General features: G+C 40.3%; 1 protein-coding gene across 2 annotated transcripts in view; it reads right to left on the reverse strand.

Moving 5' to 3' along the window:
• BANK1 (B cell scaffold protein with ankyrin repeats 1) overlaps positions 1-25,077 on the reverse strand; it is a 274,622-nt gene that overhangs the window by 150,674 nt on the left and 98,871 nt on the right. For both annotated transcript variants that reach the window (XM_045017387.1, XM_045017388.1), the window contains exon 8: positions 13,420-13,616. In XM_045017387.1, the coding sequence (XP_044873322.1) occupies positions 13,420-13,616 (197 nt within the window). The remainder of the gene's footprint in view (positions 1-13,419; positions 13,617-25,077) is intronic.

Below are 25,077 nucleotides of genomic sequence, written 5' to 3' on the forward strand. Positions count from 1 at the left end.
TCAAGGCCATGTCTACACTAGCACTTATGTCAGCAAAACTTTTGTCGCTCTGGGGTGTGAAAAAACACCTGCCTGACTGACATAAGTTTAGCCGGCATAAGTGGTAGTGTGCACACAGTGCTATGTCAGAGGTATAGCTTCTCCTGCCGCTTGTTGGGGGTGGTATAATTATGTTGATGGGAGAGAGCTCTACATAAGAGTGGCTATACGGGAGATCTTACAGTGGCGCAGCTGTATCGGTACAGCTGTGCTGCTGTAAGCTCTTTAGTGTAGACATGGCCCAAGGTTGCCTAATCATTGTCCCAAATTCACAAATTTCTCAGGCTATGCCTACACTGCGTTTAAAATTCATGGCTGGCCAGTGCTAGCAGACTTGGGCTCCCATGGCTCAGGTTCCGGGGCTGTTTAATTACAGTGGAAACTTCCAGGCTCAGGCTGCAGCCTGAGATTTGGGACCCTCCCACCATTCAGGGCCCTACACTACAGTTAAACAGTTCCCTAGCCTGAGTCTCATAAGCTGGAGTCAGCTGGCCAACAGCGGACGTTTAATTGCAGTGTACAAATATCCTCAGTGAATCTGGGCTCAGAATCTGATTTAATTGCATAAGAGCTGTAAATATCTAGCCACTAAAAGACATCTAACAATGTCACATTATCTTATTCACTGTCAGCTTAGTAACTCCCACGTACTGTAGGATGCACGTAACCATCAACAGTTCTGAATATTAAAATCTTTTTGAAAGAGTAAAATCCCAGCAGGTTTTGCTGAGTTATCACTGTTGTAATAGCACAAATGCCAGAAATCTGACTGATCCTTTTCTCTCACATACACTCCCAGCTACTTGACGCTGATGAGCAATGGGCCAAAGTGTTATTGCAGCAGCACTTAAGATAATTAAACAAAATATTGATAGCAATCAAATTTAACACATTTAGAATTCTTTTAAAATATATTTTCCACTTTCTCTTCTTGCATGGATTCCTCACAAGCACTAAGTAACTGTATGTTAGGAGGGAGATAACGTCTTGACTGAAGAAGCAACGGGTTTAAATTGGGGATCCTCCCATTATATGAGCAATGGAATGAATCCCTCTGGGGGTGCACAAGGCTGAGCTACAATACAATCAGATGCAGGAATAACGAAATGATTATGAAAAAAAGGAAGCTGACTTTGCTTTCCACAGGCTCAGCAGCTGGCTGATGCCTATATAATTTATACTGGTAAATAAATACATTAATACATTAGTCTTGAAAAGAAAAGACGCAGTCTACAATTAGACTGTAGAATGGTGGTACAATATATAAAAGTGATCCACTAGCCTTCAGGTATTCTCAGACTGTGTCTTTTTTTGGTAGTCCCACTTCATGACCATCCTTCCCTTCCCAGATTGCTAAGGGGGTATTTCAGCTAGATATTGACTAAATGCAAGAGGGAGAGGTGGGCTGGGGAAGTCCCAGTATAGAAAAGGCTGCTCCTACTCAGAGGGAAAGCAGCATATCTCAGTAAGCCGTCCTGCACAATTATTTGTAAGAAAGAACATCCAGACTGGAAGAATTTCCATTGCACAAGATTCTCTCGACTACCTCTCTACTCCCCATCTCTGCACCAGATAGTGTAAGATGTAGAGCTGAGCTTCAAATTCTTCCCTTGGATGCACAGATTTGGCTCCCACTGAATTTAAATGGGAACTGGACATGGCATCTGAGGACAGAATTTCTCCCCTACACCAAGCTTGATCCTACATTTCTTCCACACGCAAAAGTCTCATTGACTTGAGCGGGAGTTACAAATAAATAAAGAGCCTGATTGTGCAACCCTTACATTGGGGAGCATTTACTCATAGACTGGTCCCATTGAAGTCAATGGGACTACTCTCTTGTAACTTTTCACTAACCTGAGTTGCACAACTGAGCCAAAAGGAAGCAGGATCAGCAGCACCCAGTCCTGGACTTGAATACTTCACAGGATTTTAATTGTGGAATGCACCGCTAATTAATTGTGGAAAGCTGTTTGAAGTGTTGGTTTAAAGACAGGGGTGGATTTAAGAGTAGGGATATAGTAAGCAAATAAAGAGGGAGATGATAGAAGGCAATGGATGGTATGGCATATTTAACAATTTCTCGCAATTCCCTCACTGTATTCTCCTACCCCACTCTGTTCTTTCCCTCTGAGCCTTTCATTACAGTACTTCCTTTGTGTTCTCTAATAGTCTGTTTCCTTTCTTATCCTCAGTCTGTTTCCCAGTAACTATTCCACTGACTCCATTGCGCTCTGTCTCTCACTCTCTTCCTCCCCTCCCCCCGCCCTCCACCACATCTCAAGCCAGCATATGGGAGTAGGATTTCCATCCTCCTTCAATTTAAGAGAGTTTCTCTTCCCCTTTCAATTTTCTCTTCCCCAACCTCAAGTTTCTTCTGCATCCCTAATCTCCAATAGCTGGGCAATTTCCAGCCTCAATAGAGGGGGCAGAGTCAATTTTGCTCCCAGAGAAGCAGCTGGGTGATATATATTGAATCTGAATTAGGGGATTGATTTTGCCCTCAGAGTGAGGAGAGGGGGTGATTTTCTCCTTCCTTTAACTGCATGAGTGGGGTGGGAAGTACTTAAGAGTAGCCTATCATGAGCAGATAGGGAGTCACTGAGATGACCAACTGGGCAAGATGGGACTGTGGAGCTGGGCCAGCAGGCAGGCAGGAAGGATGGGCCCAGACCAATGCAGCCAGAGAGAAGCTTAACTGAGCGCCAGCTTTAGTGAAAGGGATGTCAGAATCCCCTGTGTTTACATTAACTAATGGAGGGACTGATTAGAATTTGCCAATTCATTGTCTTTTAGATTCATCCTTGGTTAAAGAGTTAAAGAAACTGGTCTTGCTTTCAGAAAAAATGCCATCATTTTAGATTTTTCCTGGCATTTAAATATACACACCCTCCTTCAGAAAACAATTCTCATCTATAATTGCAGAAACACAGATGTGTTCCCAATGTCTATACACTAATCAGGACACATCTGGAGTAGTTAACAACTGCAACCTCAGCAATTAGCAACAATATTCTAGATTCTAGCATGTCAATTGATAGAATCAATTAATGTGACTGTACCTAGCTGAAGAATAAGGGTCTTGTAGAGAACAAATGCAGTCACAGATTCACTTAAGGTCTGATTCTAATCTCACTGACATTAATAGGAATTTTGCAGATGGGAAGGATCAAGCCCCTACTGCATTTCAATAGCTGCTAAAGATCACATTCATTCAGGACTTATACCAGCTCAGTAACACATATGTATACCACTCTCAATATATAAATTCAGTCTTGTCTGATTCATTAAGCAGGGAGACACATAAAATTATATTTGCAGACAAAAATCCAAAATGTTTTTACACTCCATTATTCAGAATGGTATTTGGATGGATTCAAAAAGCTCAATTAACCTGTTTTTTATTCATCAAAATTAGGCAACCAAGCCTGAAATGATGAAAATCATTTTAATATTTTAAAAACAAAAATATTTTGCCACCACACAGTCTAGACACAAAACACAAAAAAAATGAATATTGCAATTATTGTATAAAATGGTACTGACGCCACTCATACGACTAAAGGGCTAAATCCAACAATCAGTAAGCCTATTTGCATTAAGCAATCAATAAAACAGTCTTTTAATTGGAATTTTCTCAGAATCTGTGGAATATAATGCAAGTGGGATATAGTATATATTTTCTGATTATGGCCCATGTAGTAATCAGCATCAACTATTAAATACAGAAAGGGACAAATTATGGCCCTCTGAACCTCTGGAGTGCTGTAGTGGATGGAGCAGCAGAACACCCTTAATGCTGGAAGGAGGAATTTTGTCCATAATAAGACATAAAAGACCAAGACTCTCAGAGAGACTTAGACCCACTTTTGAAATGGAAGTTAAGAGCTTCTAAAAATGTTACTCCTCATCTATTTTTTGGTTTTAATTTGTACCTTGTGTCAGTGATTCAGTCAGGTTCTTCTGTCAGCAGTCCACCAGACTGCTGTAAAGGGAATCCAAGCCTCTGGATCCCTGGTTGTTGTAAATGTCTAGAGTCTGAACAGATAGTACCAGGCACTCCATTCACATCTGAAGTGAGGCTACTGGCAACAAAGTGATAATGCAGGGCAAAGATAATGTTATGTGATAACCTCATTATACTAGAAGAAGAGGAAGTTTCTTTATCTAGATTATAATGAAACATGCAGGGAGTGTAAGAGAGTGTTTCTCAGGTGGTTTTGTTTCACTTTTTGCTTAAAATAACAAATTCTTTATTCTTATTAAAATTGCTGGCATACTTGGGACTAAACTATAGAACAGGGGTCGGCAACCTCTGGCACGTGGCTCGCCAGGGTAAGCACCCTGGTAAGCCGCATGCCAGAGGTTGCCGATCCCTGCTATATAATGATCATTTCAGGCTGTTAAAGAAAGCCTTTTTAGGAACAATGACTACATCCACCTAAGAAAAGTGAAAAAAAGTATAAAATCTTAGCAAAACATGATGTATCTGTGTTAAGATTTCCTCAAGACATGAAAGAAGATCTTCAAGGAACTTTAAAAATACATAGGTGATGTGCTGAGAGAGAATACAGTCAGTTCCCATTTGTTGACATACAGGATTAGAAAGTATGTGTTATTTCTGTTGTATTTAATACCCCAGAAATGACAACTCAAAATACAAGAAGTCTGTTTCCTTTTGTGGAAAATTTGGAAGCTCCTCAATCAACAACATACTTAACCACTATTTTCATAGGACTGTATTTTCATCCATTAGAGAAGTGCAGTAAAAGCAGAGTGTTTTGTGTTCTAAATGCACTAATACCGATAGTATTAATTAGCCATTTTTTCTTGGGTTTGATCTAATACTTCTAAAATTACACATTAAATCTTTCAGCAGACATGGAGTGCTACCCTGATTCTCCCTCTTCCCGCACTTCAATTTGCATCCCTGCATCTTCTACAGGATGTTGTAGATAAACTGGCTGCACAATTTGCTAAAATGTAAACATCCAAAACCTGTGAGAGTACACTGCCCTGTAGGGAAGATTTGACAGCTGGGACATTGAAATATTCTCCACAGTCAACATATTTAACCATATATTCCCAAACAAAACTCTGGGCAAGATTCAGCCATCCTTCCTCACACTGAGTAGTGTCTCACTCCACAAGTAGTTCCTTTGATTTCACACATCCTTCACAGCACAGTGTCTTGTTTCCATTTCTTAAACAGGGCTGCTCATGGAGTAAACTATTACTCAACATGACTTGGGGTGGCAGAATCTGGCCACCTATTTAAAAAAAGGGTCCAGGATGAAATTCTATTTCAGTGGAACATAAACAACAATTTTCAACTTCCTTCTCCATCTTCTACCAGAAAACATACACTTTCTCTATAAAAGCTCAACTCCTCTTATTAACAAAAATTATTCAACATTGCTTTAGGTACTGTTGTATGAGTATGTATCTCAGGTGTACTTGTGAGTCACAGGAAAAAGGGAGAAGAGATAAAGGAATAACAGCTAAAATACTCTGTCCAGCCACGCCAGGGCATCCACACTTCTATACAAAGCATTTCTTCAATATGTCCCAGAGCTGGAACTAGGGCTTTCTTCAGCCTGGACACAGAAAAAAAAAAAAAGCAAAAGCAAAACAGCCAACTAAAATGGCTTTTTCTTCCAGTAAGGGAGATGGGGGAGAAAGGAAACAAATAGTCCTTTAATTATGAAGTCTCTTGCAAGCAATATAGTCCTATGTAAGGCTTGGTCTATACTTGAAAGTTATATTGGCATAGCTATGTTGGTTTGAGGTGTGAAAAACACACCCCTGATAAACAGCTGTGCTGACAAAAACCCCGGAGTAGATGCAGCTATGCCAACAAACGAGTGTTTCTGTTAATGTAGCTACCATCATTCGGGGAGATGGTGTTCCTGCAATGTCAGAAAAACTCCTTCTGTCAGTGTACACTGCATCTGCTATGTCAGCCTAGCTATGCCAGCATAGGCTCTGTAGTGCAGACATAACCTAAACTCCTCTTTAACCATCATGCTCAGGAGCCTCATGGCTCTGATTCCTTGCTGGGCCAGGCAAGAGTAAATCCAATCTCTATGGCCCTGATCTATATGCTTGGTTTGAAGCATGTGAGTAGTCTCCGTGAAGTCCTAATGAATAGAACTGGTTGAAATTTCAATATATGAAAAATAACTGGAGGAAACTATTGACACAATTCTCACAAAAAGTATCCCTGCTTCTAATCTGCTCTATTAATGAGCTCATAATTAACCCCTTCTCTGTCTACTTCCATATGAGTTATGCACACACTATCACTATCTTTATTCCCCGCACCCAAACAAACCCACAGTAAATGTGACATCTAAGCAAGGATGAAAAATGAAACAACAATTTAAAGCCATTCTGGAGATACAGACAAGCCAAAAAAGTTGGGAAATTTTTCAAAATTGCTATGACAAAGAAATGGTTTAAATGATGCCATAACTTTAATATTCCTTTTCTAATTGCTTTTATAAATATCCTCTAAAATTATACCGTGGGATACACTAATATGTAAAATTTGATGGCGATTGGCTTCTTTCAGGGAAAATTTGGGATGAGGGTGGCTTTAACGTTCAATATAGTGCCATCTCTTTAACAATGTGGTAAATAGCACTGCATTTTACGCATTAAGATGTTTGCTGTTTCGTTGTATGACAGACAGCTTTTTTCTCTATCCCAGCAAGGTAAAAATCCACACTATCATTCTGTCTTTTATATAAAGCTTTTGTCTGGCCATTGCTCAGAGGAGGTAGGCATTGGGGTTTTGCTACAATAATGTATCATGTGATACAGTATCATAGTTTTCAGTGCGAGACATCTCTTGTGGGATATTTCATAATAATAGTCACAAAATTCCGTTACACATTCTTATTGAAAGGCAGATCAATTTCCATGCTTTTATTCCAGTTTAAAAAATTTCCTTGAGCAAACTGAATGTTCAAATTGACTTTTGAAATTGGGAAATCAAGATTTAAAAAGTATGTATGGAGATACCATCTCGGATTCCCATCATCTAAGGTGTGAGATCCCCATAGTTTGATTTAACAGCTTTGAAACTTCCTTTCCTGTTACAGCAGCTAATTTGAACACTGAATGTGTGTAATAGCAAAGTTTCAAGGCTGTGAAATCAACTGAAAGCATTTGCTCTTCAAATGGAATGAATTAAAGATGTCAACCAAGACTTCATGGATCCCATACGTGTTCAGGTTAATGGGGTAGGGAGCTGATGGTAGCTCTCCAATAGATGGAAGGGATTACAATAGGCAAAATGACCTGCACCAGAGAAGTTATTGTCAGATAGTTCCCACATGTCTTTCTTAATAAAGTAGCAGCTGAGTTAAACCACATTCCTGGTGTCTTATCTTTCTTCCTGCAGTGCCTGATATACTAGAAAGTACAATGTTTGATTGTTATCGAACTCCACTGTTTCACTCGATACCTTTTGTGACTAAAACATCTATCTCAATTTGCAGCCAGAAATCATATGTCTGATATAGTACTTGGCTGCAAATTGAAAAGCATGTAGCTATGTAATGTAACACAGGACCTGCATGAGACCTTAGTCTGAATGTGTCATAAAAATAAGTGGAAAAGCAACTATGAATTCAGGAGATGTAGTATGAGTCAGGCTGGAGCTATGTGCTGAGGCAGGCAAAACTCCATTTGAATTTTTAGGAGGAGATTTGCCAGCCTCAGAACTGGACATTCTGTGAATGAGGTATACAGAGCTTTTTATCTGAAACTATTGTTGATACCACATAAGGACTTTTTCTTGACGATTTTGGATCTGAACATTTCAATTTGATAGCATTTCAGCAATGTATGACAACCAATGTCTTTGCATTATCATTTTCTAGGCTTGCACATTATCTCGGTGACTTATTTGGCTCTTCCCTATTTCATTTCTATTCATACATTTCTCATTTAAAAAACAACTAAATCATGTGAGCAAAAAAAAGCAAACAGAAGCCTTGCGACAAATGAACCAGAAAGGACTGTGTGATAAAAGTGTTAGTGAATCTTTGGGCCAGATTAGGGTGACCATATTCCCAAAGGGAAAACAGGACACCGCATGGGGCTGGCCTAGCCACTCGTCCAAGCCCTGCCCCCAATTCCTCCAATGTATGGCTGGTGTCACTGCTCATCCATATCCTACCTGCCTCCTGCACAGCTGTTGCTGCTTGCCCAAACCCTGCCTCCCCACTGTTTGACTAGTGTCACTGCTCACCAGAGCCCTGTTTCCCCCTCCGCCTCCCTGCAGGGCTGGCACCACCACTGGCCTCCCCACACCCCACATGTGCCCCATTTCTTTTTTTGGGGGGGGGGCGGCAAAAGCAGGCATCTGTCTGATTTGTTCTTGCCAACTGATCAGTTGAGACTGTCCTGGCCAAAACGGGACGTATGGTCACCCTAGGCCAGATCAGCTGCAATGATAGCCTGCTTGCCCTCAGGATTTGGGGGTGGGGAGAAAAGGTGTTAAAAAGCTACCTATGCTCTTACTCCCAGGTGCATCAAGCACTTTTCTGATGCACCTGAGGCTCTGATCTATTGGCTATTGAAGAAAGCATCCTGCTTTTCAAATGCATTTGACACTATTACGGTGATGTTAAGTTCTCTGTAGCAGGCACATAGATGCTCCCCTCTCCCGCCTGAGTCAAATTCACCTGTTTCCGTCTCTGTGTTTACTGTAATGCAGTGATCTTTTTTATCTGGAGCATGTTTAAGGTCACTAATTATGTCCTCCATTTTCTTTTCTGTTCAAACTATGATCTGAAGCTATATAGCTGCTGCTGTATATACTGAGGATCAGGGAATAAACTAGGTTTAGACTTTGCTCAAGTGAGTACTGCATCTGTTGTCAGATAACATGCATGTTTGATTTCCATAAAGCAACATGCTACCAGAGCTCATGCTTGCTGGTGTTGTGTTGCACACTGGTTTTAATTAAAATTGCATTTTCAGGTTGTGGCATCAGCTGAAAAATTATATTCAGATAATTGCTAAACCAACCAATCAGAGCTACAAATCTCTTTTGGAAAGAGAAATTGATTACTGAATAGTGAAATAAAACACCCTTGCAAATGTCTTATTATGGGTTATTATGCCCCCCCTCCCATTACCCACCCCAGAAAAGGTACTCTAGCAAGGTGTATACAGACAGATACAGCAGGACAATTTTATTGTCTCCACATACAGCACTTGTAAGGCCATGTCTAAAGTACAGACCTTACAGTGGCATAGCTGTACCGATGTACAGGAGAGAGCTATCCACACTGGCACTTCTGTCCGTGTAATTTATGTCACTCAGGGGTATTGTTTTTTCACACCCCTGAGCAAAATAAGTTATGCCAACAAAAGTGCTAGTGCAGACAAAGCCTATTTTATATCTATTGAATATGCTTCTCACCAGTACTTCACAGATATTTCTGAACCTTATTCCATAGGGACCACTTGTACAGGTGACAGTGTTCATCAAACAGCTAATCAGTCCCTTTCAGTCACTGAGCCTCTTTACTGAGACTGTGGTAGTGGGCAGCTGTATATTAATAACTGACATGAGACCGGCAACCTATTGACCTGAGTTGATTTTGAATCAGTGTTGTAAGATGAAAGACATCGCCCCCCACACACACTATAAGTCCTCTCAAATCTCCTGTCCCACATTGAGTGTAAATACAATGTAGTACTTTGACAGTGATCGTAGGGGATATATGGCTGTATTCCATTAGCTGCTTTAATTTAAAAAAGAGCATCCCATGATGTAAATCTTTCATAACACATTTAAAATCAGGTTCCTTGCTGATTTTCTAGAATAATTTATACCACATATAGTATCAATAATGAAATGTACAATAACCAATTAAAGTTGGCTTACTCTTATTGCTGTAACTTGTTATAACAAACACAGTAAGCTGCAATATTTTCTCATTGTCACATAATTATCTTCTTGGAGAAAAAGCTGGGATACTGTGAATAAATTGCAAGCTAGCTCTCACTCAGGTACTGGCAAGTCTCACTAATTCACATGGTTGCTGTAATGTAGTTTTGCTCACATTTAATGTATACTGGAGGTGTGAGCAGGTGCAGCTCTTGCCAAGACTGAAGGCATTAGCTAAGAACGAAAAACTCAGAGGTGGAGACAAGACCAGTTCACCTGTATGTTAGTTTTGCTCAAAATAGGTATTAGTCTTATAAGAATGTAGCTAGTGTTTAGATTCTATGAAATGCTTGTAAGTTGCTGCATATATTAATCTCACTTGTAATGTCTGTATTCCATGCTATAAGAAAATGTGTAAGTTTTGCTTTATAACTGAAAATGTTTGCTCTGAACTGCTGATCCCAGGCAAAGGAATCATTCCTCCATGTTTCCCTACCTCCCAAAACCCCCGCTCCTCCTCAGCCATCCAGGAGGACTATCAATATTTAACTGGGCCATTATAAAACAAAGGTTTTGTTAATTGCCCCCATCTACCAATGAGGAAGTACATTGTGAATGCTGGAGGAGGGAAATGAAAACAGTTGATGTGAAGATTTTTCATCCCTTCTGCTTTTTGAACCAAAAGGGGCCAGAGAAACCAAACTGAAGGTTGCTCGGGGGTGTGAAAAAAACATTCTCCCAAATACAAAAGTCTTAACGACAAAAAGTGCTGGTGTGGACAGCGCTATGTTGGCGGGAGCCGCGCTCCCGGCAACAAAGCTACCGTATCTTGTTGGAGGTGGTTTTATTTTGTTGCCAGGAGAGCTCTCTCCCGGGAATAAAGAGCGATCTCACAGCACACCTTACAATGGCATGGCTGCAGCAGTATGGTGCGCAGGGTAGACATTGCCAAAGCCAGAGATCCCCAGGGGTTACCTCATGGATTCGCTCTGAAAGACACTTTTAATTGATAGATCACTCTTAGGATCTAGACAGTAACTCATTTGTGTGCATATGTTTGCTTGCTTTAACCTGTAAATAACTCTTATTTCATTTTCCCAGTTAATAAAACTTTAGATAGTTTATTACAGGATTGGCTACAGGCATTGTCTTTGGTGTAAGATCTAGGGTACCAGTTGATCTGGAGTGGGTGAAGTGGGTTTTAGCCCATGAAAGCTTATGCCCAAATACATTTGTTAGTCTCTAAGGTGCCACAAGTACTCCTCGTTCTTTTTGAATATTGTGTGATTTTTTGGTGTAAGAGACCATTTATCACTAAGTCCAGATTGCCTGGCTAGCAAGATAGACTGGAGAGGCTAAGAGGACTGTCTGTGACTCCATGGTAGGACTGTTCTAGTGATCCAGGAGTCCATATGCGTTACTGGCTTGGTGAAATCTAATTGTAGAACCCACTACCAGTTTGGGCTGTCTGCCCTGTTTCTGATAGCCTGCCCTGATGTAGGCACTCACAGTCATGAGCCATCCCAGACAGCATGACAGGAGGTAAATGAGAACAAAAATGTGATCCAGAATAGAATAGTACAAAATTATAAAGTCCTAAAACTAGGGTCTGACAGAATATTATGAATTGTCAAATTCTACTTCTCGCCTAATCTCAAGAGAGGCTCTGAGAGAGAACGGTTGAAACTGCTAGTCACAGCTGCAGAATTTGAAATTATAAGATAGATCCATAGGTGGTGTAAATGGATGCAGCTCCACTGATGTCAAGGGAGCTGTGCCAGTGTACACCAATTAAGGAGCTGGGCCCAGATTTGTAAAGGTACTTAGGCATTGCTCCACTCACTGTTGCTATGTGTAACTGACTAAGAAGCTTAAATCTCATTTTCAGAGGGGACTTCGGCACATAGGGCCAGATTGAAATTGAATAGGACTTAGGTTGCTAAGTGCTTAGTCACTTTTGAAAATGAGACTAGTAACCAGGGGCGACTCCAGGCACCAACACGCCAAGCGCGTGCTTGGGGCGGCAAGCCACGAGGGGCGCTCTGCCGGTCGCCGCGAGGGCGGCAGGCAGGCTGCCTTCAGCGTCATGCCTGCGGAGGGTCCGATGGTCCCACGGCTTCGGCGGACCTCCCGCAGGCTGCCGCCGAATTTGCGGGACCGGGGACCTCCCGCAGGCAAGCCGCGGAAGGCAGCCTGCCTGCCGTGCTTGAGGCAGCAAAATGCCTAGAGCCGCCCCTGCTAGTAACTTATCATGACTTCAGCCATGCTTTCATTTCACCAGTGTTCCCAGTCTTTATTACCCACCAGTCAGCTGCTCCCTTAATTACCTTCATGCTTTCTCCCATGCTGCTTCTTATGCATGCAAAAAACTCTCAGGTATTATCCACAGAGCCACTACCTGATCCTCCTTCAAATCCCTCTTTAAGACTTGCATCTACTGTGACGCCTATAAAACCCTGCCTGATCATCATGGCTAGACAGATGATAAGCCTCAAGTGTCCCTCCTTCCTTTTCTTATCTCCTTTCTCACCAGCATTCCCAATTTTGCCATTTGTCACTCAACATCTACCCCCCAACAGAACAAGCATCAACGACGACAAAAAGCCACGCAACTCACAAAGCTGAGCCAATTCTCCACAATATTTACCTGGTTATGTATCATATCCCTATGCCTACTCTTAGTCTGCTTTACGTCTTTTAGGGTATGCCTACACTGCAGTCAGAGGTATGAGTACAGCACATATAGACATAATCACAGCCTCTCATTAACCGTTTCTTGGCCAGCATGGAGTTTGTATCGTTTTTGCTTATGTGGAGTAGTGCCTTGTTGACAAGAAGTTCCATTGCACAGCATGTAGAATAAAGAACTGCTTAGTATGGGTATGGGAGATAGAATCAGGCTCTATTTGTTTGTTTATGGCTCTGGAATGGCTTTTATAGTCAGGTCTATACTCAAGGTGAGAGTAGAGAGGTGTCCAAAGGAATTTCTCCTTGTGGAATGTTAAGGCAGACAGAATGCTTCTCAAGACCCCGGGGGGAGAATTTGGAAGCAGTTTTTAGATCTCCTTACTTTCTCTTTAGAGAAGCAGTACAAGGTCCCATAGCTCTGATTGCTTGTTGTTCTACAGGCAGCACATACCTAGACATACCATATGGACACAACTTCTCACTGTGCTATCTTATCTCCACCTCCAATACCACTACACTAAGGATTTGAAAGCACTGCCATTCTGGCTGCCCATTATATCAGTGCACAAAGTGGGAAAGGTTCTTGTATCCTGCCCCACCTGTCATGCATCCATGCTGGGGCAGCCAGAATCCAACACAATGTTTTTAAAGAGAAGGACAACAGTATTAGGGTTTGACAAATATCAGTACCTCTTTCAAAGAAGATTCTATCCTGTAACAGTACTGGTAGGCAGCTGGTTTTACATATTCTATATAAATTGTGGAAAAGTATACAAACTTACTGACAATTCTTGGATGATTTTTTGGAGTTCGTTGTGCCCGTGCTTTCCAGCAATATGTGCTGGGTTATCTCCATGTTTGTTGGTTATTCTGCAAGCCTGACTTGCCTCAGGACACTGGAGTAGAAGAGTAGCAAGGTTCTTTAATCCAAATTTAGCTGCGCAGTGGAGAAGTGTAGGAAGCTCTTCCCAATAGGAATCTGTATATGGAAATAAGAAAAGGTTTTTTATAAAAGTCCCTGGTTTATAAATAAAACATATCACCCTCCTTTACCAAACTTCCAGGGTTCAATAATATGTAGTGTTATTATGAAAGCTGTCCTTGCAGAATTAGTCCTCGGAGAGCAAATTCTTATAACTAAAAGTTTTATAATTCAAGTAGTCGTCATACATTTCAGTAATGGTGCCTTTTAACCTTCCTTTAACATAACCGAGAAGTCCCATTTTCTCTGACAGATGGAATTTCAAAAAACACTTGAATTATTTCTACTGATAAAAAATAAGAGCTGGACACTGCCCCAGGGAAAGAAAATTCTACAGTATAGGCATACTGTTTCGTAAGTATTTATTACTAAAATTTTCTAAAGCCATTTTTTAATCTCTGTAGCTGTCCTGAACATGACATTTCTAGAGGAGTATATTCCTATATCTGTAATATAATACCCGTTTTGCATGTTCATATAGCTAGATTGTATCTGCAAATGTGTGCCTATCAACTTACTAAAAATCAGGCCCACTTTTTTGTTTTAAAAATAACGCTACATTTGGGGAACAGATTTTTAGCCATTGTTCTGAAATAGTGGGATGTTAATTTGTATTGTCTCTTGTATTTCTCTTTTAAGGAATAAGTGAGGTAGGTAAACTGAAATTAATCAACTATTTCAGAACTTATTATTAGCAATGATACAATGGTAGTGATGGAATGGCAAAATCTCAGCTCACCATCATTAGAAAGATGGATTGCAAAGACATAGGAAGTTCTTGCAATAGAAAAAAATAATTACTGATCCCAAAAAGGACTTTTATGTAGTTACTTAAATACTTGATTGCCTTTTGGACAAGAAAGCAAGAACAGAGAAACCCAGAAATATTTGTACTATACCATACTGAGCGGAGAACTAGCTGTTACCACTCTTTGTACTGTGGACTATAATGTTGAAGTTTTCAACCACCTTAAGTAAGCAAGTGTGTGTGTGTGTGTGAGAGAGAGAGAGAGAGTGAGAGAGAGAGAGAGAGAAAAAGAAAGAGACCTCTGGCAAAAAACTTCAGTGCTAACACCTAAGATTGAGCACCTAAATATAAAAGGCCTGAATTCCACATGTATGGAGGACCCACAAATCTAACTGAGGACAATGGGGTTTTAAGTGCTCAGCACCTTTGAAAAAACAAGTCACTTAAATATAAATATTTAAATAGATTCAGGAGCCTTGCATCTATTTATAGGCACACAGCTTCAAAAATTTGGGCCTCTGTTAAGAAAATATTTGTTTTCCTGTGTATATCCATACAGTAGATGTGGGGTTTTTTGAATTTTATATTTCTTTGATTCTTCTTAGTAAAAGTCTATTAAGAACTACAATAATTGTAATTTTAAAATAGCTCCAGCAACAAAAATATCTAAAGCTTCTTTGTGAGAAATAGCTGCTGTATGATATGTTTACTCTGCTTTTCTCAGCCTTCTTATTTAAACTCTATAGTCTAGATTCTATATTAGAATAACTATAAATGTTTTTCCCCTAGAAAAGTGAACATAATCCATAATGTAGTTAGTTATTTCTCTATATTTCCACACACAGCAGAAACATCTCTGGGGAAAACACACACACTATCAGGAGATGTCACACTAACAGTATAATATATGCAAGGACTTTTAAAACTAGACCAAAAACATCAAAGCTAGGTCTAATTCTGCACATTATGTGGGATTCTTTTACAAGTAAAATGTCTAAAAAATAGCTGGTATTTCAAAAGCATCTCAAAAAAGATTTCTTCCCTGAGTTGCCTATATTAAACTATCTGCCTTTGGAGGTGTCTAGCAGCAACATAAAAGTTGAAAAAGGTTCAAGGATAATTTTAGAGAGGATATGATAACAAAAAAAATGTAATTTCCAGCCTATGTTTTGCAACCATACTTCAAGAGGTCAAATATGCAAAAAACTTTTACAACATGTTAATAATATGCTCTAAGGAAAAACTCCATGCCTTCAAATTAAACCAGATATAATTGGCCATGAATGCAAAATAAGTCCTAATTCTATCATCTTATAAATTCCACTCACGCACATTGCTTGAGATGGGAGGAAGTGACAAAATGCATCATAAAGAGTGCCATAAAGGAAAGTGAGGGAATCTCAGCACCTGAACTTAGATGTTTATGTCACATTTGTCACGTACTGTCTACATACGCATAACAAAATGCTATAATGTATGCAAACTGTGACAGTTTAGTATTTTATGGAGGCACTGGTTGAGACTCCTAAGTTAAGGTTGAATTTTCCACTCAAAGCAGTACTTCAATCTCTTTGTCATGAACAAAGAATATAGAACATCCTCACAATTAGAAACGATGAGTAATTAAATGATTTCTGAGAATTTACAAATAAATAAGGTTATTAGTTAAAATTTTTAAAATTGATATTTTAAAGAGTTTTAACTTATATAGTTGTTGAATTTTTATTTTTAGCCTGAACAATCTTAATTATGGAATAATATAACATCTTCACATTTTTCATGTAGTTATGATTATAGACTATTGGGGACAGGTTATTAGCTCATGTCACTCTTGAATGGAGCCATTGTGACATTATAGGTAACTCAACTGTGACAAAAAGTCAGACCTGACAGTTCTGGAGGTGTGGTCCTATTGAAATTCCAGGGAAGTGGGCGGGCATAAGCCCGCCCATGGCTAAAGGACTCTCCCCCAGCCTTTGGGGAGGATCCACTGAGCCTGGAAACTCAACAGATTACGGGGGACAACAAACCCCTGCAGAGACCCCGTGCAGTCCTGGCGAAAAGAACTCCAGTTTCAGCTTCAGGAGCTTGGCCAGGAACCCTGAGGTCAAGCACAGGGCGTTGAGCTGGTGGGAGAGCATGGACAGGACCAGTTGGTTGAGCACCAGTGCCCTCCCCCGAAGAAAGAGGCACTGGAGCAGTCCTGTCCACTCTGGAGTTGCGGTCTTATTGAGTGCTGGGAAGTGGGCAGGCGCAAAAGGCCCTTCCCCCAGCCTGGGGAGGAGCTACTGAGCCCAGAACTCAACTAAAGTCAGGGGACAACGAAGAAAAAAAACAGGACCAGGTGTGGCGGTCAAAGGGCCAAAACTAGGGAACCTGATGGGGACACTGAGCAGAGAATCCCGGACAGCGCCCACTGCTCCTCACAAGCATCCAAGGAGCCAGCGGACCTGGAGATGTGGTTGAAGGCAGGTATATCCATCTTAGATTGGTTAAAGCCCTTTTTTCTATTAACTGAAAGGTTATCTCAGGTTAATTAGGGGCACCTGAGTCTAATTAAGGGCAGCCTGTGATCTTTAAAAACTTCTTCCAGTGAGGGAGAAAGGAGAGGAGGAATGAGAAGTAAGCTGCAGAAAGGTTGTGTGCAGTGAGGGAAAAATGTTTCTGCTAGGTCAAGAGCTGTTTTACCCTATAAGGAGAAATCTTGTGTTTATTTTTGTTTGAGGGAGGAGGCTTTGATTCCCAGCATAGCTGGGCCCAGAGTAGTTTAAAGAGGGTGGAGCCAGCAGAAGAAGAGGCAGTACTCCAAAAGGAGTTAAAATTTTAATTTTGTTGTTGGCGTTGTTTAAAGAAGCTCTTGAGCCAACCTTAAGCCCTACCCTGTAAATAAACCAATGTGAAGTATTAAATCTGCAGAGTAGGACTGATTTACCCCAGGTGCTCCTCAATGCCAGGGGAGAAACACTGAGTCCTAATGTGACAAAAGAGGTACATTTGTCACACAACCAATCGTTACTATTTCTATCCAACTACTTTCCCTGCTACAATTCTATTACACCTCTACCTCGCTATAAGGCGACCCGATATAACACAAATTCGGATATAATGCGGTAAAGCAGTGCTCCGGGGGAGCGGGACTGCGCACTCCGGTGGATCAAAGCAAGTTCGATATAACGCAGTTTCACCTATAACATGATAAGATTTTTTGGCTCCCGAGGACAGCGTTATATCGGGGTAGAGGTGTAGTTGGAATGAGACAGTGTGTGAAGGAAACTATACAAAAAGTGTCACTTAGTTCCCAATGGTCATTGTATTGGATCCAACCTTTATACTGGTATTAAATTCTTATGCTGTATGTTAAATTAAAGGACAGATTGACCAGAATATGATCCAGAAACTTTGTGCTACCCCAGTCAATTTACGCAGCAAGCTTGTATTAGTGAGACTGTATCTGGCCTTAAAAGTTAAAAACTGTAAAAAATTAAAGTTGATAGTACATATCATTATTACATATATTCCGCTTGCTAGTGATATCACAAGGTGGCATTCTCCAAGGGTTTCTTGTTTAATATTAATGTATGAAATCTGTAACAATTAACATTAACAAAGAAACCATAATAATTGTTTACAGTTGAAAACGAGGCTGCATAACCCATCTATCTCATTCAACTTGGAATTGAATGATTATTGATTGTTTTACATTAATGATGAAATAAAGACTTTAAAGTGCTGTGACGTGTCTGATTATCAGTGGTAAAGGCATTCATTCCCTTTGATTATTTGAGTCTTGTTATTTAAAAACACCGATAGACAAGGCAGAATAAAGAGAGAGATTGTAAGGTACCTATAGTAAATCAGGCCAGTCTGCCTTTTGAAGTTTCAGTATAGTGTATTCTGTATATCAGTCATGTTACTCATGCTGCAAAATCATTTATGATTCTTTTATACTGATGACATATAGGTTATAGTTACACTGCAATTGAAGATATGATTGCATACCTGCACTAGCTTTATTTTAGCTAGCACACTAAAAGTAGCAGTGAAGCTGGGGCAGTATGGACTTCTGCATGGGCGTACAAGCCTCCCCTAATACTAGGTATGTCTCACATTGCTAGTCTGCATTGAGGCCCATGCCGTTGTGCCTTCACTGCTGTTTGGGGCGAGGGCTCATTCTTAACATTTGCTGCACAATGGCATTGAGTTCAAGGGATGTTTTGGGTGCTGAAGGAATGCAGGCACCAGGGACTAGCTTCTCAGGGGGGACTTGCCTTACATTATTCAGTGTTGCAACGCCTAACTTTCAGGTGCCTTGCTGCACAGTGGAATTCACAACCCCAAGTTAGGTGCCCAGGCTCCCTAGCCAATGCCTGCAGAGAATTGAGTGCCTAAAAAGGGATTTACGGAAGTCAGCTTGATGAGCAGGGAGCCGCCTGAACCAACCAGTAGGAAATGACAAGGAGAGGGTTGACTTAAGCCCAGCCTCTCAGAAGGGAGTTAGAGCCTCTAACTCTGGGTCACAAGGAGGTCCTCTGTCTGCTTGGGATTCACAGCCATGAATCCTCTCCTGGAGTTAGGCACCTAAGGCAGATCAGCCCTTCCTTGCAATAAACAAAACAAGGAGGAGGAGGTTAAGGCACTCACTTGGGTCCCTGCTCTAAACCAGACAGAGTGGAGATAGATATTAACCTAGTTTTCCCACATCCCAGGAGCAGCACCAGCAACTCCCCACAGGCTAAGCATGCTGAGAGCACACCTACTGGATTAAGCCCCAAAGGTGACATAAGGAGGGGAACGAATAGGTTTGAGGATCTCACTGGGGCTTAGGTGCTAAGCAGTTAAACACATTTAGGACATAGATTTGCATATGCCTACTAGAAGAAATGTAGGTGCCATTGGGACTTTACTGGCAGAACTTGGGCACCATGGGACTTTAGCCACCTACAGGGTCAGACAGCATCTGAGTGGGGGTTTGTGAATGCCAGTGGCACCTAAAAGTTGGAATTACAAATCTAAAGGGGCAGCTGGGTGGTTCAGTCCCGCTTGCGAATCTAGCCCCTGAGGTGAAATCTTGACCCAGAAGAGGCCAGGATTTCACCCACAATATCTATTTGCAGTTTCTCTGACTCTATAGCCTGTCAACAGTATGCAGTAGCCCAGCATAAGTAAAAATATTGTTTCTTCCCCTTCCATTCACACACTCCAGTTCCAGCAAAGCAAAATTCCTAAAATCCAATGTCTGTAGCAGTTCCACAGATTCATCTGTCCATCATCTCCTTCCCAAACTGGTATTCTATTTTAACGCACCAAAATATCATTCAGTGTGTTGAAAAGAGAGGCATTGGAAAAATTTGTTACACATTTTATTAGACTGTTGTCATTAACTTGGAAGGTACTTAGGGAAAAATAATCTAACCAGTGTTAATTCCCAAAAATACACATATCTTGATGAAACGTGGTTACTTAAAATTAAAAATTTGTAATGTCAAAACCTGTCAGAAATCAATGCAGATTTAAATTATCACACTTTATGAACAAACCATTTCTTAACATTACACAAGATTAGAGTTATCAGAACTAAAATGAAAGTTAAAAAGCATCTTAATTTGAACTCCACCCAAATTTAAATTTCAGCAGAACCAGACAGCAGTACAGATTAGGAGTTTAAAACAAAATGCTTTGGCAAGGCTCTGTTTGTTTATATTCTAGATAAGAGAAGTTATCCAAATGGCATCAGCAGTGTTTAAAAATGTGTACCTACTATATGGGAAAATGGAAGCAGAAGGAATAAGAACTACAACTTGTGGTTGTGGTTCTGCATTTCAGCAAGATTGTTATGAATATTTTAAAAGCTTCCCTCTCCAGATTTCAGAATGAACCAAAACCCACATGTCCCTATGTACTTTGTGTGCACATGCGTGTAGTGTAATGTAACATAATAGATATATATGTAACATAATAGACTATAAATAATAAATAAGTAATATGCAGTTTCCTGTCAAAACATGAACAAGCTCGTCAGAGTGAAAAAACCTTACACTGGTCTGTCGCTGAGCTCATCTCTCTTACAGCCAGTGATGGCACTGTATGGTGATCAACTAAAACTATATCTTCTTTGAGATGAGATTAAAGCCCAGATAGACATACCCATGCTAATATAGCTAACAATGTGGGGCACAGATTTCAGTGTTGGCTAGCAATGCAAGCAGGTACACAGGGATCCCAGCCTTCTTGTGCAACCCATGCTAAAGCCTGTGGTGACGCATTTAGCCAAACTAGCATAGGTAAAGCTAGCACACATACATTTATCCAAGCTGCAGTCACACGTTGGATTGCAGTGGAGACATACCCTTAGATAGTGTGGGCCTGGTTTCGAAAATTTGAGGCCAGGGCAAGGGCAATAACTGTATGCTTTATTTATACATGATGATAATAATAGCAACGATGAGGTATTTGCATGTGCCACTTGTCAGATATGCTGTGCCATTTGTATGCACAGATAGGAAATGCGTTGGCAACTCTGATAACTGCACACACATTTAATGCACATTTTTGTACATGGCTCCATGCTTTTCAGGTTTCAAAAATATCAAGTTCCAGGAAGCCTTGTGAGCCATATGCTCATGTTTACAATTCAAAACATGTCCTTTATACCTATTTTTGGCTTATCAATTCAAAACCAACACATGTGTTTTACTCATTAAATAGAATGTACATAGAAGTGCCTGTTTTCCTGCTGTTATCACTTACTAAATGGGCAGTATGTATTCCTTTTCCAGAACCCAACATTTTGATTACAGATAATTACTACTGTTAACCTTGTAAACCTACATCTTTTGTATCAGCTGAGAGAAATTGAACACACATGCAGCAATTATTTGAACACACAGAGTTCAGCATGGTGCAAAGCACTCATACAACTTAATTCTTCAGCTTTCAGAAACTCTGGATGAGGAATTTACATTTCACATTTTAGCAGTGATTGCACATAGTGGGAGGCTGAGGTGGGAATGGGGCTAACTTGACATACTGGGTTATGGAGGAGCTGCAATCTGACAAACTTCCTACAATTCATAAGAATGCAGCTTTTCCCCCAACAAATTATAAGCAACTTGTTGGAATATTGCTCTTCTCTCATCTGCATCTTCCCTTTACCATGTCCCCCCTGCAGAATCCACTCTCATCACATCATTCTTCCCCACTCCTGGGCACAGCCCCACTTCCTCTCCATCCTATGACATCCTGAATTCACAGAATGTAGCTGGGGAATCAAGGAGGCAAGCAGGCCTATATGAGAGAACAGATGGAGCTGGCACGTCTGGCAGCTCCATCAGCTTCTCTGTTTATGGCTCTACATTGGATTATAATGACTAAGAGGAGTTTGTGTTTAATGTAACTTTTGAAAACTGTGCTACTAATATGTGAGATTTTATGAAAATATACATGTATATGAAGTTTGCAGTTTATAATGACTATGGGTGTTTTAGCTATACAGGGCCCAAAAAATAAACCACCTTGAACTCTCTGAGTAATTTCAGAAAAGGCTCATTTCTGCCATTATTACTGAATCTCTCACAAAAATATACTGCAGAAAATTTGAAGCATTATTGTGTTAAAGCGATTTAATTCAATTGTTAAAGTGTGATTTAGAGGATTTTATCCTCACTTTAAATATAAATCTCCATGCGATCTGAACTATAGAGGTGCTAGTAAGCGTCTTCCATATTTCCACCTTCCCTAGTTTTTCATGGCATCTGGTTCAAAAGTCAGTGAGGAAGGGAAAATAAATTCTGTTTATAAAGGACTCCAACTACTTTCTTGGGGGCATGATTTTAGCTCCACCTTTAGTAAAGGTGTGTCACATACGAGTGCTGGTAAAAGGTCTGTCTTAACTTCCTGAACTGGTTCAGGGTTACAAAAGCTTATACCATGTCACATGGCTACAGTCAGTATCCAGTACCTCCTGTTACGCACACCTTTCATTTAAATGGCATGGTGAAAACCCACATCTGAATAGTAAATATGGGTTTTTCCCCCTTAAATAAAGATAATCTTCTCTTGAAGTCAAAGATTCTGCTTAGACCATTAGAAATTATGCTACAATGAGAATTTTTGGACTGATCAAATGTTCTTGAAGCAAGAGGGAACAGGACTATCAGCAATCACTTATGGTATGTCATTAATGGTGTGTTGTCATAATATAGATGATATAGAACAACTGGCTGGCTAAAATGATCTAGAGATTTCATCTTGCATTGAATATGCTATTTTAGCTAGATTTTTATTAAAATATATGTGTATATCACATGCTGTACAGTAGACACTTGCTTATCTGCACTTCACTAATATGTACACAATCTGCACTCTCCCTTCTCTGAGATTTAACAGAGTGCCGTAGTGAGATCTCTTGTGCTGAGAATTTTTTATAGTTATAAAATATGCTATACTGTGAAGTATCATCAAAAACTAAATCTTCACCTGTCAAAATAAGTGAATAAGGATAATGCATCACAAAATGTACTTTGCTTCTTAGCTTACTTTTTTAAAATAGTAATTGTTCACTTAATTGCTGATCCACAACATCCAGTAATTTGCAATGGGTTCCCTATTAGCTCAAATTAGAGATGTTCTACTGTAAAGAATTGTTCTACTGTACTGTATTTAACTCATTAAAATGAGGGACAAAAGAGTTTCATGTTGTATATGCTAGCAAAGTACTGTAATTATTTGAACACACAAAAGCTTTAGAAGGAAAACAACTATCTTTAAACTTGCAGATTTGTCATACTGAAGCTAAGTATAGGGAATATCTCTAAAACCTTTACTAGCTGTAGAGCCAGAAAGAACTACTTGTGTGTCCACTTTAGGCTAGGACATCTAGGGGACGGGAACAATTTTTGGTCACTAAAAATGTAAATCCTGACTTGGTAACCTAGAGATGAAAGCCTCTCTCTTTATTCTTTCCATTATCACTCCCCAATGAAGGAAGTTAAAAGCAACAGTGCAGTGATCAGAGCATAAAGCTATTGCAGATTCCAGCTTAGTAGAGTATTAACTAGGTAGCTAGTGATCATGAGTAGGAAACAGAGTGTATAAGGAAGGGAGTAACCCAGGTCTAGTTTTTTAAAGTATCAGAGGGGTAGCCGTGTTAGTCTGGTTCTGTAGAAGCAGCAAAGAATCCTGTGGCACCTTATAGACTAACAGACGTTTTGCAGCATGAGCTTTCGTGGGTGAATACCCACTTCTTCGGATGCAACTTGCATCCGAAGAAGTGGGTATTCACCCACGAAAGCTCATGCTGCAAAACGTCTGTTAGTCTATAAGGTGCCACAGGATTCTTTGCTGCTTCTAGTTTTTTAAAGATATTTAGACACCTAAAGATGCACACAGACACCTAATAGGATGATTCTTTAAAAAATCCCACTAGATGCTTATCTACTTCTTTAAGGGCCTAAATACCTTTGAAAATCTGGTCCCCAGTGCTTTCTTGTGATTAAAAATAACTTCTAATGGATATGTGCAAGGCTATATGTGAGTTATTGCTGTATATTTACTTGCCTACCACAGTCAATACACACCACCACTTTATAACTCCTAACTGTAAAGCTGTAACACTGGCAGGCCAAATGCCAGCTCTTGCCAAGGCTGCAGGCATTAGCTAAAAACTGTTGATTGTTCATCAGCACCACCACCCATGAAGAGGAAACATGCATGTGAACTAGTCCCATCATCTGGAACTCTGGGGGAAAGGAATAAAAATCCCTGACAAGAAGAAACTTCATCTTTTTTGGCTGTTTGAACTCTAAAGGGTGAGACTCTAAACTGAAACCAGAGAACGCCAGGGGCTGCCTCTGGGTCTGCACTGAAAGACTCTTTGAATAGACCAATCATTACAACTCTGTCTCTCTTAGGTTTTAGATAGTAACTCATTGGTGTGTATATGTTTGCTTGCTATCCCCTAATGCCAGCCCTGTGCACGTTTCCATGATTTATTGTTTATTTCCCACATTCTGTCCATGACTTTCACTAAAAATACCCATACCAACATCGCAGCCTTAGGTAAGTATTATGGTAATGCCCAAGAGGATCTGTGATCTTAAGGACTACATGCACTGGGGTGATATGGACTGTTTTGGGGACTTTTGTTATGGAATATTTACACACTTGTTAAGCAACTGCTTTGGGACTAGAGGACAAGTGAGGGACCACTTGCAGGGCTGCCCTGAGACCATGAGGGGGTGCCTAGGAGGAGCCTGTGGCAGCTAGAAGCTACTATAAAATTACATAGATATGGCAAAATACAAAGTCATAATTAAAGAAATTTGACTTTTTCCAAAATGAGGATCTCAATTTGAATGCCCCAGGGCTCAACACATTTATACCCTTCAGTCATTCCTTTGATGGGGGATCTGCAAGAGACTCAGAAGGGCTCAATTAAAGATTCTCTGGACTCTCTCCACGCCAAACTAAGGTTGGATGTGTGCTTCTCTTTCTTCCTTGGAGGCAAAATAGCAATTATGGCATAGAGTAGACTGAGATCTGGCATAAAATCAAAGAAATGTAGGACTAGAAGGAACTTCAAGAGGTCACTGAGTTCTTCCCCTACACAGAGGTACAACCAAGTATATGTAGACCATCCCTGACAGGCATTTATCTAACCAGTTCTTAAAAATCTCCAGCGAGGGGGATTCCATTACCTCATTTGGAAATCTC

Source organism: Mauremys mutica, chromosome 5 (assembly GCF_020497125.1).
Source record: "Mauremys mutica isolate MM-2020 ecotype Southern chromosome 5, ASM2049712v1, whole genome shotgun sequence".
In the NCBI taxonomy this organism is placed as follows: domain Eukaryota; kingdom Metazoa; phylum Chordata; order Testudines; family Geoemydidae; genus Mauremys; species Mauremys mutica.